This window comes from Hyla sarda, chromosome 10 (assembly GCF_029499605.1).
Source record: "Hyla sarda isolate aHylSar1 chromosome 10, aHylSar1.hap1, whole genome shotgun sequence".
NCBI lineage: Eukaryota > Metazoa > Chordata > Amphibia > Anura > Hylidae > Hyla > Hyla sarda.
Window position 1 is genome coordinate 104,745,369 of NC_079198.1, and position 17,743 is coordinate 104,763,111.

The 17,743-nt window shown below is 41.0% G+C and overlaps 1 protein-coding gene across 3 annotated transcripts in view; it reads left to right on the forward strand.

Annotated features, from left to right (window-relative positions):
* Positions 1–17,424, forward strand: part of TMEM240 (transmembrane protein 240) — a 92,267-nt gene extending 74,843 nt beyond the window's left edge. For all 3 annotated transcript variants that reach the window (XM_056544760.1, XM_056544758.1, XM_056544759.1), the window contains exon 4: positions 15,219–17,424. In XM_056544760.1, coding sequence (XP_056400735.1) covers positions 15,219–15,367 — 149 coding nt within the window. In that variant the 3' untranslated portion in view covers positions 15,368–17,424. The remainder of the gene's footprint in view (positions 1–15,218) is intronic.
* The last annotated feature ends 319 nt before the right edge of the window (positions 17,425–17,743 follow it).

Consider the following 17,743-nt stretch of genomic DNA (forward strand, 5'->3'; position numbering starts at 1 on the left):
GGTGCCAGAAAGTTAAACAGATTTGTAAATTACTTATATTTAAAAATCTTAATCCTTCCAGTACTTATCAGCTGCTGTATGATCCACAGGAAGTTCTTTTCTTTTTGAATTTCCTTTCTGTCTGACCACAGTGCCCTCTGCTGACACCTCTGTTCATTTTAGGAACTATCCAGAGTAGAAACAAATCTCCATAGAAAACCTCTCCTGCTCTGGACTGTTCCTGACATGGAGAGCACTGTGGTCAGACACAAAGGAAATTCAAAAAGAAAAGAACTTTCTGTGGATCATACAGCCGCTGATCAGCCGCTGATAAGTGCTGGAAGGATTAAAGGAGTACTCTGGTGCAGAGTATTCCTGCTCCCTCCTGCCCGGGCTGCAAAATAAATGAAAATAAACCATCACTCACCTCCCTGGGTTCCCACGGAGCGCCACTACAGCTGATCGGTCCTCCGGTCCATCCTCTTCATACTTCCGTGTGAACGAAGCGTCACGTGGCGCTCAGCCTATCACGATGTTCTGCCTCGGCCCATAATAGGCTGAGCGCCATGTGACGCTTTGTTCACATGGAAGTATGAAGAGGATGGACCGGAGGACCGATCAGCTGTAGTGGCGCTCCGCGGGAACCCAGGGAGGTGAGTGATGGTTTATTTTCATTTATTTTGCAGTTGCAGCCGGACCAGAGTACTCCTTTAAGATTTTTTAATAGAAGTAATATACAAATATGTTTAACTTTCTGTCACCAGTTGATTTAAAAAATGTTTTTTCCAGTGGAGTACCCCTTTAACTACAACAAAGACTTAGTTACATAGTTACATAGTTAGTACTTCAATCCATTAAGGTGGTATTCCGGCTTTATACATCTTATCCCCTTTCCAAAAGATAGGGGATAAGATGTCTGATCGCAGGGGTCCCACTGCTGGGATCCCCTCGATCTCTGTGCAGCTCCCGACATTCTGTGCCGGGTGCTGCCTCCGAGACGTGATGTCATGACCACGCCCCTTCCATAGACATGAATGGAGGGGGTGACCCCTGCGATCAGGCATCTTATTCCCAATCCTTTGGATAGGGGATAAGATGTATAAAGCCGGAATACCCCTTTATTGGAGTTTTTAAAACTTATAAAAGCTTTACAGAGGAAAAAACGCCAACGTGTTGCACATGCCTTGTCCGCAATGCTTTGCAGTCTATATTCATCTGTAGAGTGGTTGCAGTTGTGTACATTTTTCTAAATAGAAGTATAGAAGTTTTTGTTGTGGATCCAGTTCTATACTAAAGGTCAGTGTCGTGATTTGTGCAAGAGATAACAATATCTCTGGGACTGGGAAACTGGCTTTTTTCCCCCTTTTTTGTGCTAATTCATGTTTGTAGGACTGTAGTAATGGTTGTGTTTTGGAATTTTGTAAATCAAGTCATTATTCTTGTTCTTCTTTTTTGAAGTTATCTTTTTTGTCTTTTTAACTTGTTGGAAATTGCGTAATTTGTGGCTATTTTGTATTGATCATATAAAAATAGTTTGTTTTCACTCTCAGTATTTTGTTCAGTATTTGTATCCAAAGCCAGGAGTGAGTCCAAAATACAGAAAATGGAAATATTTCCATTGTAGTTTTTGAACATGGTTTATAGATAGATTGTTAATAACCAAAGAACTGTATTTTGCAATAAACAGTTTTACCCAGAAAAACATGAGGCCATTAAATTTCTTTTTTAATAACTAAAAAAATGTGATGGTTTTATGCGAACATCTGCTGTGTGGGACCATACACTACCAACTCTTTTCCGCACCTTCAAAGTGGTAATCCCACATACCCTTAGGCTATGTTCACATGGCGTAATTCCACAATTTTGCTCAAATTCCTTTCTGCAAAGCTTGCCGCATAATTTTTGCGAAATTGTGGAATTCTGGCGGAATTCCACCAGAACTTTCTCAGATTTTCTGTGTTCTCAAAACACAGAATTCAGGTAAAGTTCAAAGTCCCATTGACTTCAAAAGAATTGAACCACTGTCTACTGCAAAATTAAAGACAGGTCTTTTAATTTTGTGAAATGCTGAAACTCAGCTGTGTAAATGGAACGCTGGAATCTTCTTAAAGCGGTACTCCGCCCCTAGACATCTTATCCCCTATTCAAAGGATAGGGGATAAGATGACTGATCGCGGGGGTCTCGCTGTTGGGGGGCACCCAATGTTCTAAACAAATGCCGGGTTGGGATGTCACAGCCACTCCCCGTCGCAAAATCACCCCACGTCTCCTCCGTTTATGTCTATGGAAGGGGACGTGTTGGCCGGCACGTCCCCTTCCATAGACTCATAGACATGAATGGAGGGGGCATGGCCATGACGTCACGATCATGGCCTCCGGCTCCAAGTGTTCTGAACCAAAATGTTCAGAATGCTGGAGCACTGGAGTGCCCCTTTAAGGTCAATAGGCAGTACATTTCAGCTGAATTTCCAGCAGAATTCTTCCACAGAATTCCTTACGGAAATTCCACCGTGTGAACATACCCTTAGGTGGAAGAGTTCCACATCTGCATGTCAAAGAAACTAGCAGTTCTAATGTCTTCTTTCAGTATTTCCTTACAGAGAGGGTAAGAAGATATTAAAAGGATACTTACCAACAATGAAATCCCAAAGTATGGCACATTTTTAAGTCTACCCCTGTTCACCCCAGGCACAACCCCCAAATGTTCAGCAATGCCCCTTTTAGTGCTCAACGTACATGAACCCCGACCCTCATGCAGTCAATTTCCAACTTTGGACATATTTGGAAAATAATAAGATGTTTATTAAATTTTCTAAGAACTAAATCTCTGATTCCCGGCCTTCTCGTAACCTTATGTAAAGATTGCTTTGTTCATATGATCATGTCAAACACTACTTCTCTGAATCAGACTGTGCCCAGGAGGACATGTCATCGAGTGTTTCTTACAGACGTCAGGATGGGTCTAGCTTCTTGAGGGCACTAATGTCTGGAATCAACCATGACACTAACTTTGTTTAAAGCCCTAAAAACAAAGTTGGAGTATATTCACTACATCAACATCCTATAAGCAAACCATAAAACCCATTTATGAGGTCCCCCTGCCAGATGGGAAGTCCTAGAGAAGGCAAATATCTTAATTCTAAGACTTGTCTCACCTGGACAACCACTTCGTATAATAAAGATCTCCAGTCAAGCAATCACTTCTGGTCCAGCGTCTCTAACACACAGGTCTGTCCTTTGGGATGACAAGGGATGCTGGATTTCAATCTGCTAAGGCCGGGATGGTCCTTGCAGTGGCTTTCCTAAGGTGATCGCAATGTGTGCAGAAGTAGCTGATGAACGTAGGGCCCAACATGAGAGAAGTTACAGATTTTGCATTGGGCCCAGAAGCTTCAAGTTTCATCCTTGGCCCTAAATCCCTTTCCCCACAATATCCACACAACCTAATAATATGACCAGCTCTTTAATGCTGGGTCCAGTTCAGTGGCGGATCCAGAGTCTAATCTCTATCAGGCTATATTTGCACTGGGGAATGTCTGCACGAAAAATCTCAGCACTTGGAATAGTGGTCCGGGATCCAGTTATTGTGTGATACGGTACCTACTGGGGAATCCTCATGTTGACTGATCTTCAACAAATCTCTTCTGTCTGGCACCACATTGGGTTGTCTTCTGCCGGAACCTTGAGGACCACTAATTTGCCAGAGACTTGGCCTACTAAATGATCTTTTAACACTTTGTTGGACCAGTCTGGATCTAGTATACTAGACTTATGTGGATAGAACGTTGATCCAGAGATTCATTCCCCATGGAGGCAGGGTTGGTTCTGCCTATAGATAAAATAGGTAGCCGCCTAGAGCACCCTCTTGATCGGGGCACCACTCTGCACGCTACAAGAAAGTTAGTAGCCAGCTAGCATTCTAATTCCCCACTCACCCGAAGCACCTGCCCAGCCAGCACCACCGTGTCACTCCAGTAGTAAGGTAACTAGATGAGGAGGAGGTTTGTTACAGTGTGTCACCCCAGTAGTAAGCAGTTTACATAGAGAGTGGATTTGTTACAGTGTGTTACCCTAGTAGGATGATTACATGATGAGGAGGTTTGTTACAGTGTGTCACCCCAGTAGTAAAGAGTTTACATAGAGAGTGGATTTGTCACAGTGTGTTACCCTAGTAAGATGATTACATGAGTAGGAGGTTGGTTACAGTGTGTTATCCCAGTAGTAAGGAGATTACATGAGGAGGGGGTTTGTTACAGTGTGTTATCCCAGTAGTAAGGTAATTACATGAGGAGGAGGTTTGTTACATTGTGTCACCCCAGTAGTAAGGAGATTACATGAGGAGGAGGTTTGTTACAGTGTGTCACCCCAGTAGTAAGGAGATTACATGAGGAGGAGGTTTGTTACAGTGTGTCACCCCAGTAGTAAGGAGATTACATGAGGAGGAGGTTTGTTACAGTGTGTCACCCCGGTAGTAAGGTGATTACATGAGGAGGAGGTTTGTTACCGTGTGTCACCCCAGTAGTAAGGTGGGGTGAGTCAAAGGGCAGATCCAATGGGCAGGGTCAAGGGGCCGCAAAACTAGCTTTCGCCTAGGGTGGCAAGAATCCTTGCACCAGCCCTTCATTGGGGGGGAGTGTTTCCTTCCTCTGGATCAACACAATAGGGTTTTAGGTGGACCTCGATGGACTCTTTTATTTATTTTTTTTCACCCTTGAAAACAGATATGCATGCTACTTGGGTTGAGCAGATCTACAGTAAGGATCGCCGAGCCCAAACAAATGAATTTGCAGTTGCTTCAAATAATCTTGTAAAAGTCACTTCACTTTCCAAGGGTTCAAATTCCACCAAAGAAGTCCGGAGTAAGAGAGTAAGACTGTTGACTGTCTCGTAACAAACTTCTCTGGGGAATTGGAATACTGGAAAAAGTGCAGCAACTTTTCCAAGACTTTTTCCATAACACTGCATTTATTCCATTCATCTTTGGCAAATCTTACAGCCCACAACTAGTTGCCACCCAGCTTTCCCAGGCTCCTAAAACAACGGATGATATGCATTGCTACGTGTTACTTGTAGTAGTGATGTTTAGGACTCTATGAAGCTGCCTATAATAATGGTAGCCCTATTAGTTATCTAACAGTTCCCAACCAGTGTGCCCCAAAGCTATTGCAAAACTACAACTTTCAGCATGCCCGGACAGCCAACGGCTGTCCGGGCATGCTGGGAGTTGTAGTTTTGCAACAGCTGGAGGCTCCTTGGTATGTAAACTCCAAAATTTGAAGCCAGGAAATATCCCGCAAAGGTATGTCTATTGTCTTCCTTCTCTCTTGAGAAATCGCCACCTTGGAGAAAAAAAGCAGATAATAATTTCCAATTTTAGCTCCTCAAGACGCTAAGAATAGATAAAGGGAGTATAAATTACCATGATTTTAATGAGACTGTTGACAACCGGGCCGACTATAGTCACAATTATAGGACACTTTTTTTTATTCCTTTTTTTTTTTATTCCATTAAAAGTCTATTAGTTTCTCATTAGCCTCTGCAAGAGGCCGCTCGGGAGAACGCCGGCGCAGACAGGTGGCCCGTGATCAGAGACGATGCCACTATATCACAACCATCGTCCATCCAAAATGGGCTTCTTCCCAGACGTAGTATACGGCTGCAGCTGATAGGAGGAGTTGTACATGCACATCTGCGCCCGCCGCTGCTCACATTGGCACGGACGTCAAGCAGATAATGTCTCTTGTTATGACGGCCTTTCAGATTGGCGATGAAAACCTTCTTGACAATACAGATAAATGAGGGGACATATTTGGGTACAGAGCCTCGAGACGCGCGCTTAGGCAGCCGGATTATTCCTGACTTTAACTATTTGCTTCTCTTTCTATAGACAAACCATTCTCTTAACAGGGCTTCATCTTTTACGTTCTTGTACTTTATCAGGCCGGGTTTACACAGGGTATTTGTGGGGGGGTTTCTGGTGACAATTTTAGGAACTGTCCAGAGCAGGAGAAAATCCCCATAGCAAATATATGCTGCTCTGGACAGTTCCTAAAAATGGACAGAGATGTCAGCAGAGAGCACTGTGATCGTGACAGAAGAGAAATCCAAAAATGAAAGCATTTCCTCTGTAGTATACAGCCCCTAAAAAGTACTGGAAGGATTAAGATTTTTTAATAGAAGTGATTTACAAATCTGTTTAACTTTCTGGCACCAGTTGATTTAAAAAAAAAAAAAGTTTTCCACGGTAGTACCCCTTTAAAGAAGAAATAAAGTCGCCTATCACCTCGGATTAGTGGAGTACCAGAGTAAATTGTGGAGTCGCTGCTATGCCGTTGGGTCACAGTATACGGTGAACTGTGCCCTGGATATCAGAGAAGCAAAACGGGAAGGCAAACAGACCCTTTAGGTTCCAGGCTCTGCAGATGCAGATTCCCAGAGAATGGATGCAAAAGAGAGAGTAGATTTAATTTATGGTCCTCAGCAGGACCATTTATTGAAACATACACTAGAAAAAGATAATAAACATGGAGATGACACGTTTCGGGAAGAGCCTTCCCTTCCTCAGATCAGTATCCCTTTAGTTACTACTCCCAATGTGGCCAACCATCTAATTTCCCCAATCCCACATATACTAGGGCCAATTTTAAAGGAAGCCAAGCTATAAGTGTATTTTTGGAGTGTGAGGGAAACCAGTGTATAAAAAAAAAAAAAAAAAAAACACAAAGACCAGTAGAACATACACACGTCTACTAGTGTTACCCATGTCCAGACTTTCTTTCATTACATATATTGTTAGTATCGGAAGAATTATGAGGAACATAGAGGTCATTTTCATGTTTCATGTTCCCCTGCGTGGCCTATTTACACAGCAATTATCCCATAGAAGCCCTGTTCCTATGAAAGAATACGGCACCTTCAGGGGCACCATCTGGCAGCACACAGTGCCTATATAATACTGCTATGATTGGTGGTGGTCATCAGCCTTGGGTGCCAGGCCATCTGATGGTGAGACAGCTGATGTACCCCTTAAGACTAGCCCTGGGATGAAAGCATATCCCACCAATTGGGGATGGCCGGTTTATAGTACCATGCATGATCCTGCAGCCATGTCCTGGTACTTATTTATTTTAACTAAACATAAATTGTAACACATTTATAAAATAAAAGCATTTATATTTAAAAATAAATTAAGTTGTTAGAAGTCAACATCAAACAAGGCACAACTTGCTGAGGAAAATATTAGAAACATAGAATGTGTCAGCAGATAAGAACAATTTGGCCCATCTAGTCTGCCCAATAATCTTAATACTATGAATAGTCCCTGGCCCGATCTTATATGAAGGATAGCCTTATGCTTATCCCTATCTTATATGGAGGATAGCCTTATGCTTATCCCTATCTTATATGAAGGATAGCCTTATGCTTATCCCATGCATGTTTAAACTCCTTCACTGTATTTGCAGCGACCACTTCTGCAGGAAGGCTATTCCATGCATCCACTACTCTCTCAGTAAAGTAATACTTCCTGATATTACTGCAGAAACCTTTGCCCCTCTAATATAAAACTATGTCCTCTTGTGGTAGTTTTTCTTCTTTTAACCCCTTAAGGACCAAGGACGTACTGGTACTTCCTTGGTCCTGCTCCCGTGATATAACGCGGGGTTACACGGTAACCCCGCATCATATCACGGCGGGCCCAGCGTCATAGTGAAGCCGGGACCCGCCGCTAATAGCGTGCAGCTAAAAGCGAATAGCGCGCGGGTAAAAGCGAGAGTGAAACCATGCCGGTTAACTCAGTGGGCTTACAGGACAGCGGGAGGGTCCCTACCTGTCTCCTCGCTGTCCGATCGCCGAATGACTGCTCAGTGCCTGAGATCCAGGCATGAACAGTCATGCGGCAGAATCATTGATCACTGGTTTCCTATGAGAAACCAGTGATCAATGATGAAGATCAGTGTGTGCAGTGTTATAGGTCCCTATGGGAGCTATAACACTGCAAAAAAAGTGAAAAAAAAAAGTGAATAAAGATCATTTAACCCCTTCCCTATTAAAAGTTTGAATCACCCCCCTTTTCCCATTAAAAAAAAAAAATAAAACACAGTGTAAATAAGAATAAACATATATGGTATCACCGCGTGCGGAACTGTCCGACTTATAAAAATATATCATTAATTAAACCGCTCGGTCAATGGCGTACGCGCAAAAAAATTCCAAAGTCCAAAATAGTGCATTTTTGGTCACTTTTTATATCATTTAAGTCAATAAGTCCTATCAATGCAAAAATGGTACCGTTAAAAACTTCAGATCACGGCGCAAAAAATGAGCCCTCATACCACCCCATACACGGAAAAATAAAAAAGTTATAGGGGTCAGAAGATGACAATTTAAAACGTATTAAGTTTCCTGCATGTAGTTATGATTTTTTCCAGAAGTCCGACAAAATCAAACCTATATAAGTAGGGTATCATTTTAATCATATGGACCTACAGAATAAAGATAAGGTGTCATTTTTACCGAAAAATGTACTACGTAGAAACAGAAGCCCCCAAAAGTTACAAAACAGCGTTTTTTTTTCAATTTTGTCGCACAATTATTTTTTTTTTCCGTTTCACTGTAGATTTTTGGGCAAAATGACTGACGTCATTACAAAGTAGAATTGGTGGCGCAAAAAATAAGCAGTCATATGGATTTTTAGGTGCAAAATTGAAAGAGTTATGATTTTTTAAAGGCAAGGAGCAAAAAACGAAAATGCAAAAACGGAAAAAACCCCGGTCCTTAAGGGGTTAAATATGCTTTGATTCCCCTTTATGTATATAAAGTCTCTATCATATCCCCTCTGTCTCTTCTTTCTTCTATACATGTTAAGGTCCTTTAACCTTTCCTGGTAAGTTTTATCCTGCAATCCCTGTACTAGTTTAGTATCTTCTCTGAACTCTCTCTAGAGTATCTATATCCTTCTGGAGATACGGCCTCCAGTACTGCGCACAATACTCCAAGCGAGGTCTCATCAGTGTTCTGTACAGCGGCATGAGCACTTCTCTCTTTCTACTGCTTATACCTCTCCCTATACATCCAAGCATTCTGCTAGCGTTTCCTGCTGCTCTATTACATTGTCTTCCTACCTTTAAGTCTTCTGAAATAATTACTCCTAAATCCCTCACCTCAGATACTGAGGTCAGGACTGTGTCAAATAATCTATATTCTGCCCGAGGGTTTTTACGCCCCAGGTGCATTATCTTGCACTTATCCACATAAAATTTCAGTTGCCAGAGTTCTGACCATTCTTCTAGTTTGCCTAAATCCTTTTCCATTTGGCGGGTCCCTCCAGGAACATCAACCCTGTTACATATCTTTGTACACCAGTACACCAGTCTCACACAGTAGTATTAGAGCCTTCTTTACACCACACAAGCTGGAAGCAGAGAGGGATGATCACTGTGATGTGTACTGTGAAAAAAATAAAAAATAAAAGAATATTCGTAATTTCCAATATATAGTGCTATATTCGCGAATTCGAAAAATATGCGATATTCGCAAATAAAATTCGCATTGCGAATATTCGCGAGCAACACTAATAATGGATACTATGTAATGTTTTATTTCTCCTCTACTGAAAGAGAATCGAACACGGAGGGTCTATTCACACGGCAAGCGGAATTTCAGAAGGTTGAATGGGAGTGTGGAATCCCATAGAAGTCTATGGGCTTTAATTTGAGGCGGAATTTCCCCCCGTGTGAATAGACCCTTACACGTCTCACATGAAATATTTCTCCAAAGAAGATCCAGACTTAAAAAACTTTCATAAAACTAATTTGGTTTTTGGATTTGGTAATTTTGTTACCAAATCCAACAGATCAGCCTTTATATTCTAAACGTCAGGTAAACAAGGACCTGGTTGTTTTTGGAAGCAAGGACCTTTTTTTGAGGACCAATGCCTGCAATAATAATAATAAAACAGATTTCAATGTAAAATGAACACAGGTTAAGATCCTACACATCAAATTTGTGCGTCAAATTTGTGCAGAATACTGTACCTGTGAATAGACCCTTAAGGTAAGCGCTTAAAAAAATCAACTCCCCATTTTCCACCCCATACAAATAAAGAAAACCCTATTTGTGAATGGAGGCGCCAGTGCATGTATTTCTTGAGGAACCACTAAGACAACCTAATATATAGTGCAGTGACTTAGAGCAGAGATGAGGATTCCAGATATAGGAATATATAGCAGGGAAGCCTGATAAAGGGCACAATTTAAGTGGTAATATTCTATAGGTGTCTTTATCAGTCTGCGGTATAATAGGCAGAATACATCACACACATTGTCGTCAGGTTACAGATTCCACAAACATAACATTTGTCCTGTTCCAATTTCACCTTCTTGAGATGCAGCTGTAGGCAGCCGATGTTGGCGGGAAAAATATTGGTATTTTTTAAATTAACTTTTACTGAATGTGGATTCAATGTTCTACTTAAAGGGGTACTCCACTGGAAAAAACATTTTTTTTTTTATTATTAACTAGTGTCAGAAAGTTAAACAGATTTGTAAATTAGTCAAATCCAGAAGAAAAGAAAAACGGAGCACTGACCGTATGTATGCAACAGGCTTCTTTTATTCTTTATCCAAGTAGATACATGTAGGGGGGGGGGAGAGCGGACAGTCAGGGAGACCTCTAGGCAAGTCTCCCCGACTGTCCGCTCTCCCCCACCCCTCTAAATATATCTACTTGGATAAAGAATAAAAGAAGCCTGTTGCATACATACGGTCAGTGCTCCGTTTTTCTTTTCTTCTGGATTTGACTGTATACTCACGCCATTGAAGTGTTCAGCAAGGGATTACTATTGACTGCAATCTGGTTATTTGAGTATTCATATAGAACAGTGCAGAGACTCCCGCACTTCCCTTATAAGATTTGTAAATTACTTCTATTAAAAAAATCTTCCAGTACTTATCAGCTGCTATATGTTCCAGAGGAAGTTCTTTTCTTTTAAAATTTCCTTTCTGTCTGATCACAGTGCTCTCTGCTGACACCTCTGTCCATTTTAGGAACTATTCAAATCCCCATAGCAAACCTCTCCTGCTCCGGACAGTTACTAAAATGGACAGAGGTGTCAGCAGAGAGCACTGTGGTCAGACAGAAAGGAAATTCAAAAAGAAAAGAACTTCCTGTGGACCATACAGCAGCTGATAAGTACTGGAAGGGTTAAAATAGAAGTAATTTACAAATCTGTTTAACTTTTTGGTACCAGGTGATTTAACAAAAAAAAAAGTACCCCTTTTAAAGTTTGAGCTTATGTTCATGGTATTGGTTTGGTACTGCATGGATTGCAATATTTGGCTGAAATCTTGTAAATTTACAGTGAAAACAGGAACATGAATATTATTAAAGGGGTTACCCAGGAATTGAAAAACAGATCCTTTTTTTTTTTTCAAAAAATGCTCCCTGTCTGTCTCCAGGTTGGGTGTAATTCTGCAGCTTAGTTCCATTGAAGTGAATGGAGCCAAGTTGTAATATCACACCCAACCTGGAGACAGACAGGGAGCAGTTTTTAAAAGAAATAAGCTCTATTTTTCGATTCCTGGATAACCAATTTAAACTGCATTGAAAAAGAGTTAAATTTGGTCTACATAAAGAAGTGGTCTTTTGGAGAAACAGAAATGGAACAAGATCAATATATAGGGTGTTCTTGGCCCCAAGGATGAGAGGATAAAGGTCAATTTCTTTTTTTTTTTTGTTCTATCTCCTATGTAGGTTCTACCTTTGACTTTCCCTTTTTGCAGGAGAGGAGATTTCCTAGAATCTATCCATGGATTCTGTTGTCCATTCTCGCAGAGATGCTTGATGCATTACAATTGGGTTGTTTTATACTAGATTGATGTTTTAGAGATTAAAGACTATCTAAAGAGACTATCTGTATCATACAGTGTGTAGTTCCCCTTACTTTTGTCCAATGTAAATGTACAGAAACTTCCTCAGTTATCCTAGGAAACATTCCAAGCCAACTAAATATCCAAATGATTAAATGTGTTTTCTCTATTTTTCATTCTCATCTAGAATATTTTTAATTATGTCTTGGTCTGTAGTATATTTGCCTGTGTTTACTCTATAGGACAAGAGTCTTCTCAAAGGTTCTACAATAGCTCCACATTCGGAGCATTAAGGTCTACCCATTTCCATTTAGTATATATATGTATACAGAATTGTATCCATACTCCCAATTTTCGCCCCGCCCCCTCATGACTTACATTGAGAGGGTGGGGCGTGACATAATGAGGGGGCGGGGCTATGACATCACGATCTCCCGTCACCGGCTCCAGCATTCGGAACAGTTTGTTCCAAATGCTGAGTAGCGGAGTACCCATTTAATATCAACACACTTATCATCTTATTCGGCAGCATTCAGTCCTAAGAGTGAGCAAACAAGAGGGGCACATCATGCTACTAGCATTCTCCTAATGGGTGGAGCCTAATTTAGTCTTTACTATGGGTTACCTCTTCTATATGCAAAAATATTCAGCCCAAAACCTACAGAAATTGTGCTGAAGCCTCTCATAGTACACACAGTACTTATTGTAAGAGAAGTCCCAAGAAGGCCCAGGTTGAGTATATGGCACGTCATTACATATGTTCCATGTGGACGATACACTGTTAATCTTCTTTGATTCCCTACAGTTTTTCATTTAACAAAACCAAAGTATCTAGACCACGAGGTAGCAGATCTTAAGTCAAGGTCATTAACCTCTACAATTTCCAAGGAGGAATCTCCATTATTCTTTCTGTGAGATAAGGATAATTGCTTTAAAACCACTTTAAGCTTAGAAGAATGACATTTATTCTTATTACTATGGAAGTAAATTGTTGGTCCGACGGCTTCAGATCTGTGAACAGATATGTTTGAAACTCCATATCTTGGAAGCCTTATAAGAGTTAGAATTGATTATATGGGAAAGACAGAGAGAAGACTTCCTACCACATCGGTGCTCCAGGACTTGCATTAGTTGTCCAAGGAAATTTCATTTTGTATTCTCGGGGCAGTAAATGAAGATAGTTTGTCTGTTTTTCTGTTGTTTTGTGTCTAGAACATTACTATATAAGAGACACTGAGATCCCTTTAGTACACAATTCCCACAATACCCATCTCCTGTTTTATTTAAAGGGGTATTCCGGGCAAAAACATCTTATCCCCTATGGAAAGGATAGGCGATAAGATGTCTGATCGCGGGGGCCCGCCGCTGGGACCCCCTGCGATCTCCCTGCAGCAGCCGTATTCTATGCGTAGCTGCGTCTGAAATTTCAGAAACAGCCAGGCTTCAAAGACGGGGACATGACGTCATGCCATGCCCCCTCCATTCATGTCTATGGGAGGGGGCGTTGCGGCCGTTACGCCCCATCCCATAGAAATGAATGGAGGGGACGGGGCGTGACGACAAGTCCCCGTCTCGGAAGCCTGGCGGTTTCTGAAACTTCAGATGCAGCTACGCATAGAATACGGCTGCTGCAGGGAGATCGCAGGGGGGGGTTCCAGCGGCGGGCCCCCCGCGATCAGACATCTTATCCCCTATCCTTTCCATAGGGGATAAGATGTTTTTTATTTTCATATGGGGCCCCATGAAATCTCATTACGGCCCCGCCACAGCCTCTCTATTTAAGTCAACACTTTTAAAGCATCACTATCATAGATACATGTCAAAAGTTTTGATTTGTCAGGGTCTGTGTGTGCAAACCCTAAGGAGGGGTCCCCTAAAAGCTTCTCTCCACATGTTTCTGTTGTAGACGGACTCTATAGAAAGTCTAAGGAGCCCATCCAAAGCAAGCAATGAGACAGGAAGAGAAGGGTTTTGCTGACTTATTCTAGAGATAGTTGGGTGTCTGAACACTTAGACTCTAACTGATCAAAAAGTCTCAATGACATGTCAAAAGGTTTTTGTGTGTGACAGTATCACTCATTTTTAAGTGAGCTGTCAAGGACAATTCTTTTATGATTAGTGTTCTTTTTTTTATTGTTGTAGACATCTTCCTAACTACTCTTGAATGTAGAAAAAAGAATCCAAGGGCACTCACTTCGTGAGTGCCATTGGATTCTTTGTTCTACATTCAAGATTTCTTGTGATAAGACTATTTGCTATCAACTGAGCACCACCTACACAGTGAGTAACCCCCCCTTAAGGATCTGTACTATGGGTTTAGTAGTGCCGACTCTACCGTTTCTTTTTGGCCTGTTGGACAATAACTTCCTAACTACGATTTAAGAATGAACATATTTCTAGTTGCTTTAGACTTGATTTGGTTTGACCACATGATAGAATTTATTCAAACCGTCCTAAATTCTGTTTTGGGTCCTGAAGTTTCTTTCAGTATTTTTGTCCATTTATCTTGTTACTGTTTTTTCCTTCTTCTTTATAACTCTTTATGCTTTAGAACGGTGGAGGCTTCTATGTTGTTGGCAGCAAGATTGGAATGGAGCTGATGGACCCAAAGCAGACACAGCAGGAGTGGTAGAAAGGATTTAATTGGCCAAGATGCAATGTGTTTCGCTGAGCATGTGCAGAAAAACATGTTGCATCTTGGTCAATGAAATCCTTTCTACCATTCCTGCTTTGTCTGCTTTGGCTTCGTCAGCACCATTCCAATCTCGCTGCCAACAACATAGAAGCCTCCACCGTTCTTTTGCCTCCTCGTACAAGCTTGAGGGCTGCAGATGGTCCCTACCTTGATTTATTCACCTTTGTCATTATTGTGTATGAATTGCACAACCCACTGGGTAAGCGGCTACTATCCCCTACTTCTTACCCTACCTCCGGTATTGTTTTACGCTATGGAGCGCACCTCCTTTTTTTCCTAGATTTCTTAAGGCTTTTGACACACAGTGACTTTGGCCATGACATGGGTCACACAGGCAAATATTGCACTACAATGTCGCACTACAATTTTGATTGTGCTGCATCACAGCTAAACTGATGAATTTCTTTCATTTGCCAGCAACACCACCTCATCCAGTTATGTTACCTGCGATGCAGCACAATTCCTGCCATGCTACATGGCAATCTTTTACGGGGTGTCCCATGCTGTAGTCAAAGTTCCCATGTAGCCCTAGTCTTATTGTCTTTTCTAATAAGTTGGTCTCCCCAAAGTGTCCATCAAAATAACCTTGAATTGTTTTTTAAATTAAGGCTTGAAAGTGTTAAGGAAAGTGTTAAGGAAAATGTTTAAGATATTTCAATTTGTTTTCTTTTTTACAGACAACTCTTGGTCATGGATTCCCAAGTTTTGTAACTTAAGGGATTTTCGAAAACGTCACCCGCGGCAGTATGACGACACCAGTGGAAACATGGTTCACATCAAGCAGAAGTTGTATCATAATGGCCATCCAAGTCCTCGGCATCTCTGAGGGGCTATCTACAGACAGTATCCTCTGCGGACAGGGGATGTAGAACTCTTCTTTCCTTTTGAGGAAAAAGAAAAGCAAAAACCAGTGAATTCATTTTCCGAAATGGGAAGACAGTAGGAAACCAGTTTTATTTCCTTCACGCCTTCTGCTCCTACCCTTATCTGGTAGGGGAAGGACTCAACGTAGAGTGCAAGGGAAAACTCGGACCTTGGTACATGTCTTGGGGCATCCGATTTTAGCGTTGAACTTCTGTAAATATGTAAAAAAAAAAAAAAACACAAGAAAAACAGAAATTATAAAAAAAGACTTAATACTTTCAAAAGTGCAAGGTGTGGAAACCTCGAGACTTTCTCTATCTTTTGTGTGTGTCTGTAGTGTTGGGGGAGTGGAGGAGTTGAGTGTCATTTATTGCTAAATGTCATTATTGTAAGATCTGGTATGGGCACTCCAAGGAAAAAAACATAACTCGTCCTTACAGTCACTGGTTTGTAGGTGAATTGATGTGTCTATTTTTGTGCCAAACCAAGGAACGTCCAATGAGGACACTAGTACCGTCTAGCACTATGGTCCCCATTGACTTGTTCGTTCCCATAGACCTTGTCCTACTGTTTGCTTGTGAGCAGAACCTAAAGCAGCTTTTTAAAAGTGCAGCTCCACTTATATTAAAAAATGAAAGTCGTATTTTTTACAGATCACACTTATTTTGTCCCTAAGCACATTCTTAGTTGTGGAATCAACTAGTTTTCTATGTTTTAAAAATATCTATGTAAAAAAAAAAATATCTTTGTGGATAATGTTAAAGTGTCTGACAGTTCCAGCTATCTGTGGTCTTTGTTATCGTGAGGGTCGTTTCCAAATCCTAAATTGTGGAATCAAAAACAGCAGTTAAGAATATAACAATTTTATGTTCTTCTATTAGTTTTGAATTGAAATGACAAAAGTGGACAAAAAACTATTATAATATGGGCAAATTCTGGCTATTTGTTGGCAAGATAATTGTTTTTTATGATGTTGACAAAATGAAATCTCATTTAAATACATTTTTGTTCTAATGTTTCCACAGATATAGCATCACAACTATTTTTTTTTTTTTTTGTAGCAGCAAATATCATTTTACTAGCTTTGACCCCAATGGAAAATCTAATCCTATGGTTAGGAATACTTTACTTAAAATTAAAAAAAATTATTGCAAATTGGATTTCAAATACGGTAAAATATCATCAATAACAGTGATTATAAAAGCATGCTTGGTGCTTTACTGACTGCTGATGGTCCTTGCCCAAAATGTAATAAATCATGGTCTACAGTAGCATGAGAAGTTTCATAGACCCCCGACATTTGGCAATGTACTATGCCCATGTGTGGCCAATGAAAATTTCCAGCAGAACAAGGGTATAGGGCAATGCAGAATGACACGTCCCATCATACATTACAATAGACTTCCGTAAGTCAACTTTTTGGAAAATATGTTTTTACTTATGACATTGATTTTAATTTCCACTTATATTTTGTGCATTGCTTCTAAGAATAATCCCAGTCAGATATTAACTAACCAGCTAGATCTATATTTTTGTCCTCAGGGGACAACCTTATATCATGTATTACTGGCAGAACAAAGACATTCGACAACTGCAATTTTTTAGATAGAAATCTTCTCTAAGACATAGAAATTTCTCTTTCCCTACTCCTTCTAGCTGCTTATATAAAACTCCATTACCCATGTCCATTTTAAGAAGAGGTACGATTCTTCAACCACCACAGGCGGCCAGCTATTACATGTCTATTTCAAGCATTGACGCACCTATTCTGCCAAAATTGGTGCTGATTTTACTGCTTTATTTTGACAAGGGGTGCTGGGTTTAGATCCCAATCTTTGATGTCCATATGCCATAATGGAGAGTATAGACAACCCCATCACATTTTTCCTGTTCAACTGATGCCAATAAACTGGAGTGATTGGAATTGCTCTTGAAGGGGTACTTCACTGGCCAGTGTGGAACTAAATGTTTCCAATGCAGTTTTTGGGCTGCGTCGTTCGGCCACTCCCCCTCGTGATGTCACGGTCACGCCCCCTCAATGCAAGTCTATGGGAGGGGGCGTGACATCCGTCACGCCCCCTCCCATAGACTTGCACATTGAGGGGGCATGGCCGTGACAGCACGAGAGGGCGTGGCCGACCCCCGTAGCACGAAAACAGTGTTGGAACCTTTTGTTCCATGCTGGCCAGTGGAGTACCCCTTTAAATATTTGCCACTTTTGTGAATTTCACCATTGTATTTTACACACTTTGAAGCGTGGACTGCATCTTTAAAAACTTTTGTCTGCTATGGCTGCCACCATGTTTTATCATGGCTGAAACTGTGGTCAATGACCTGG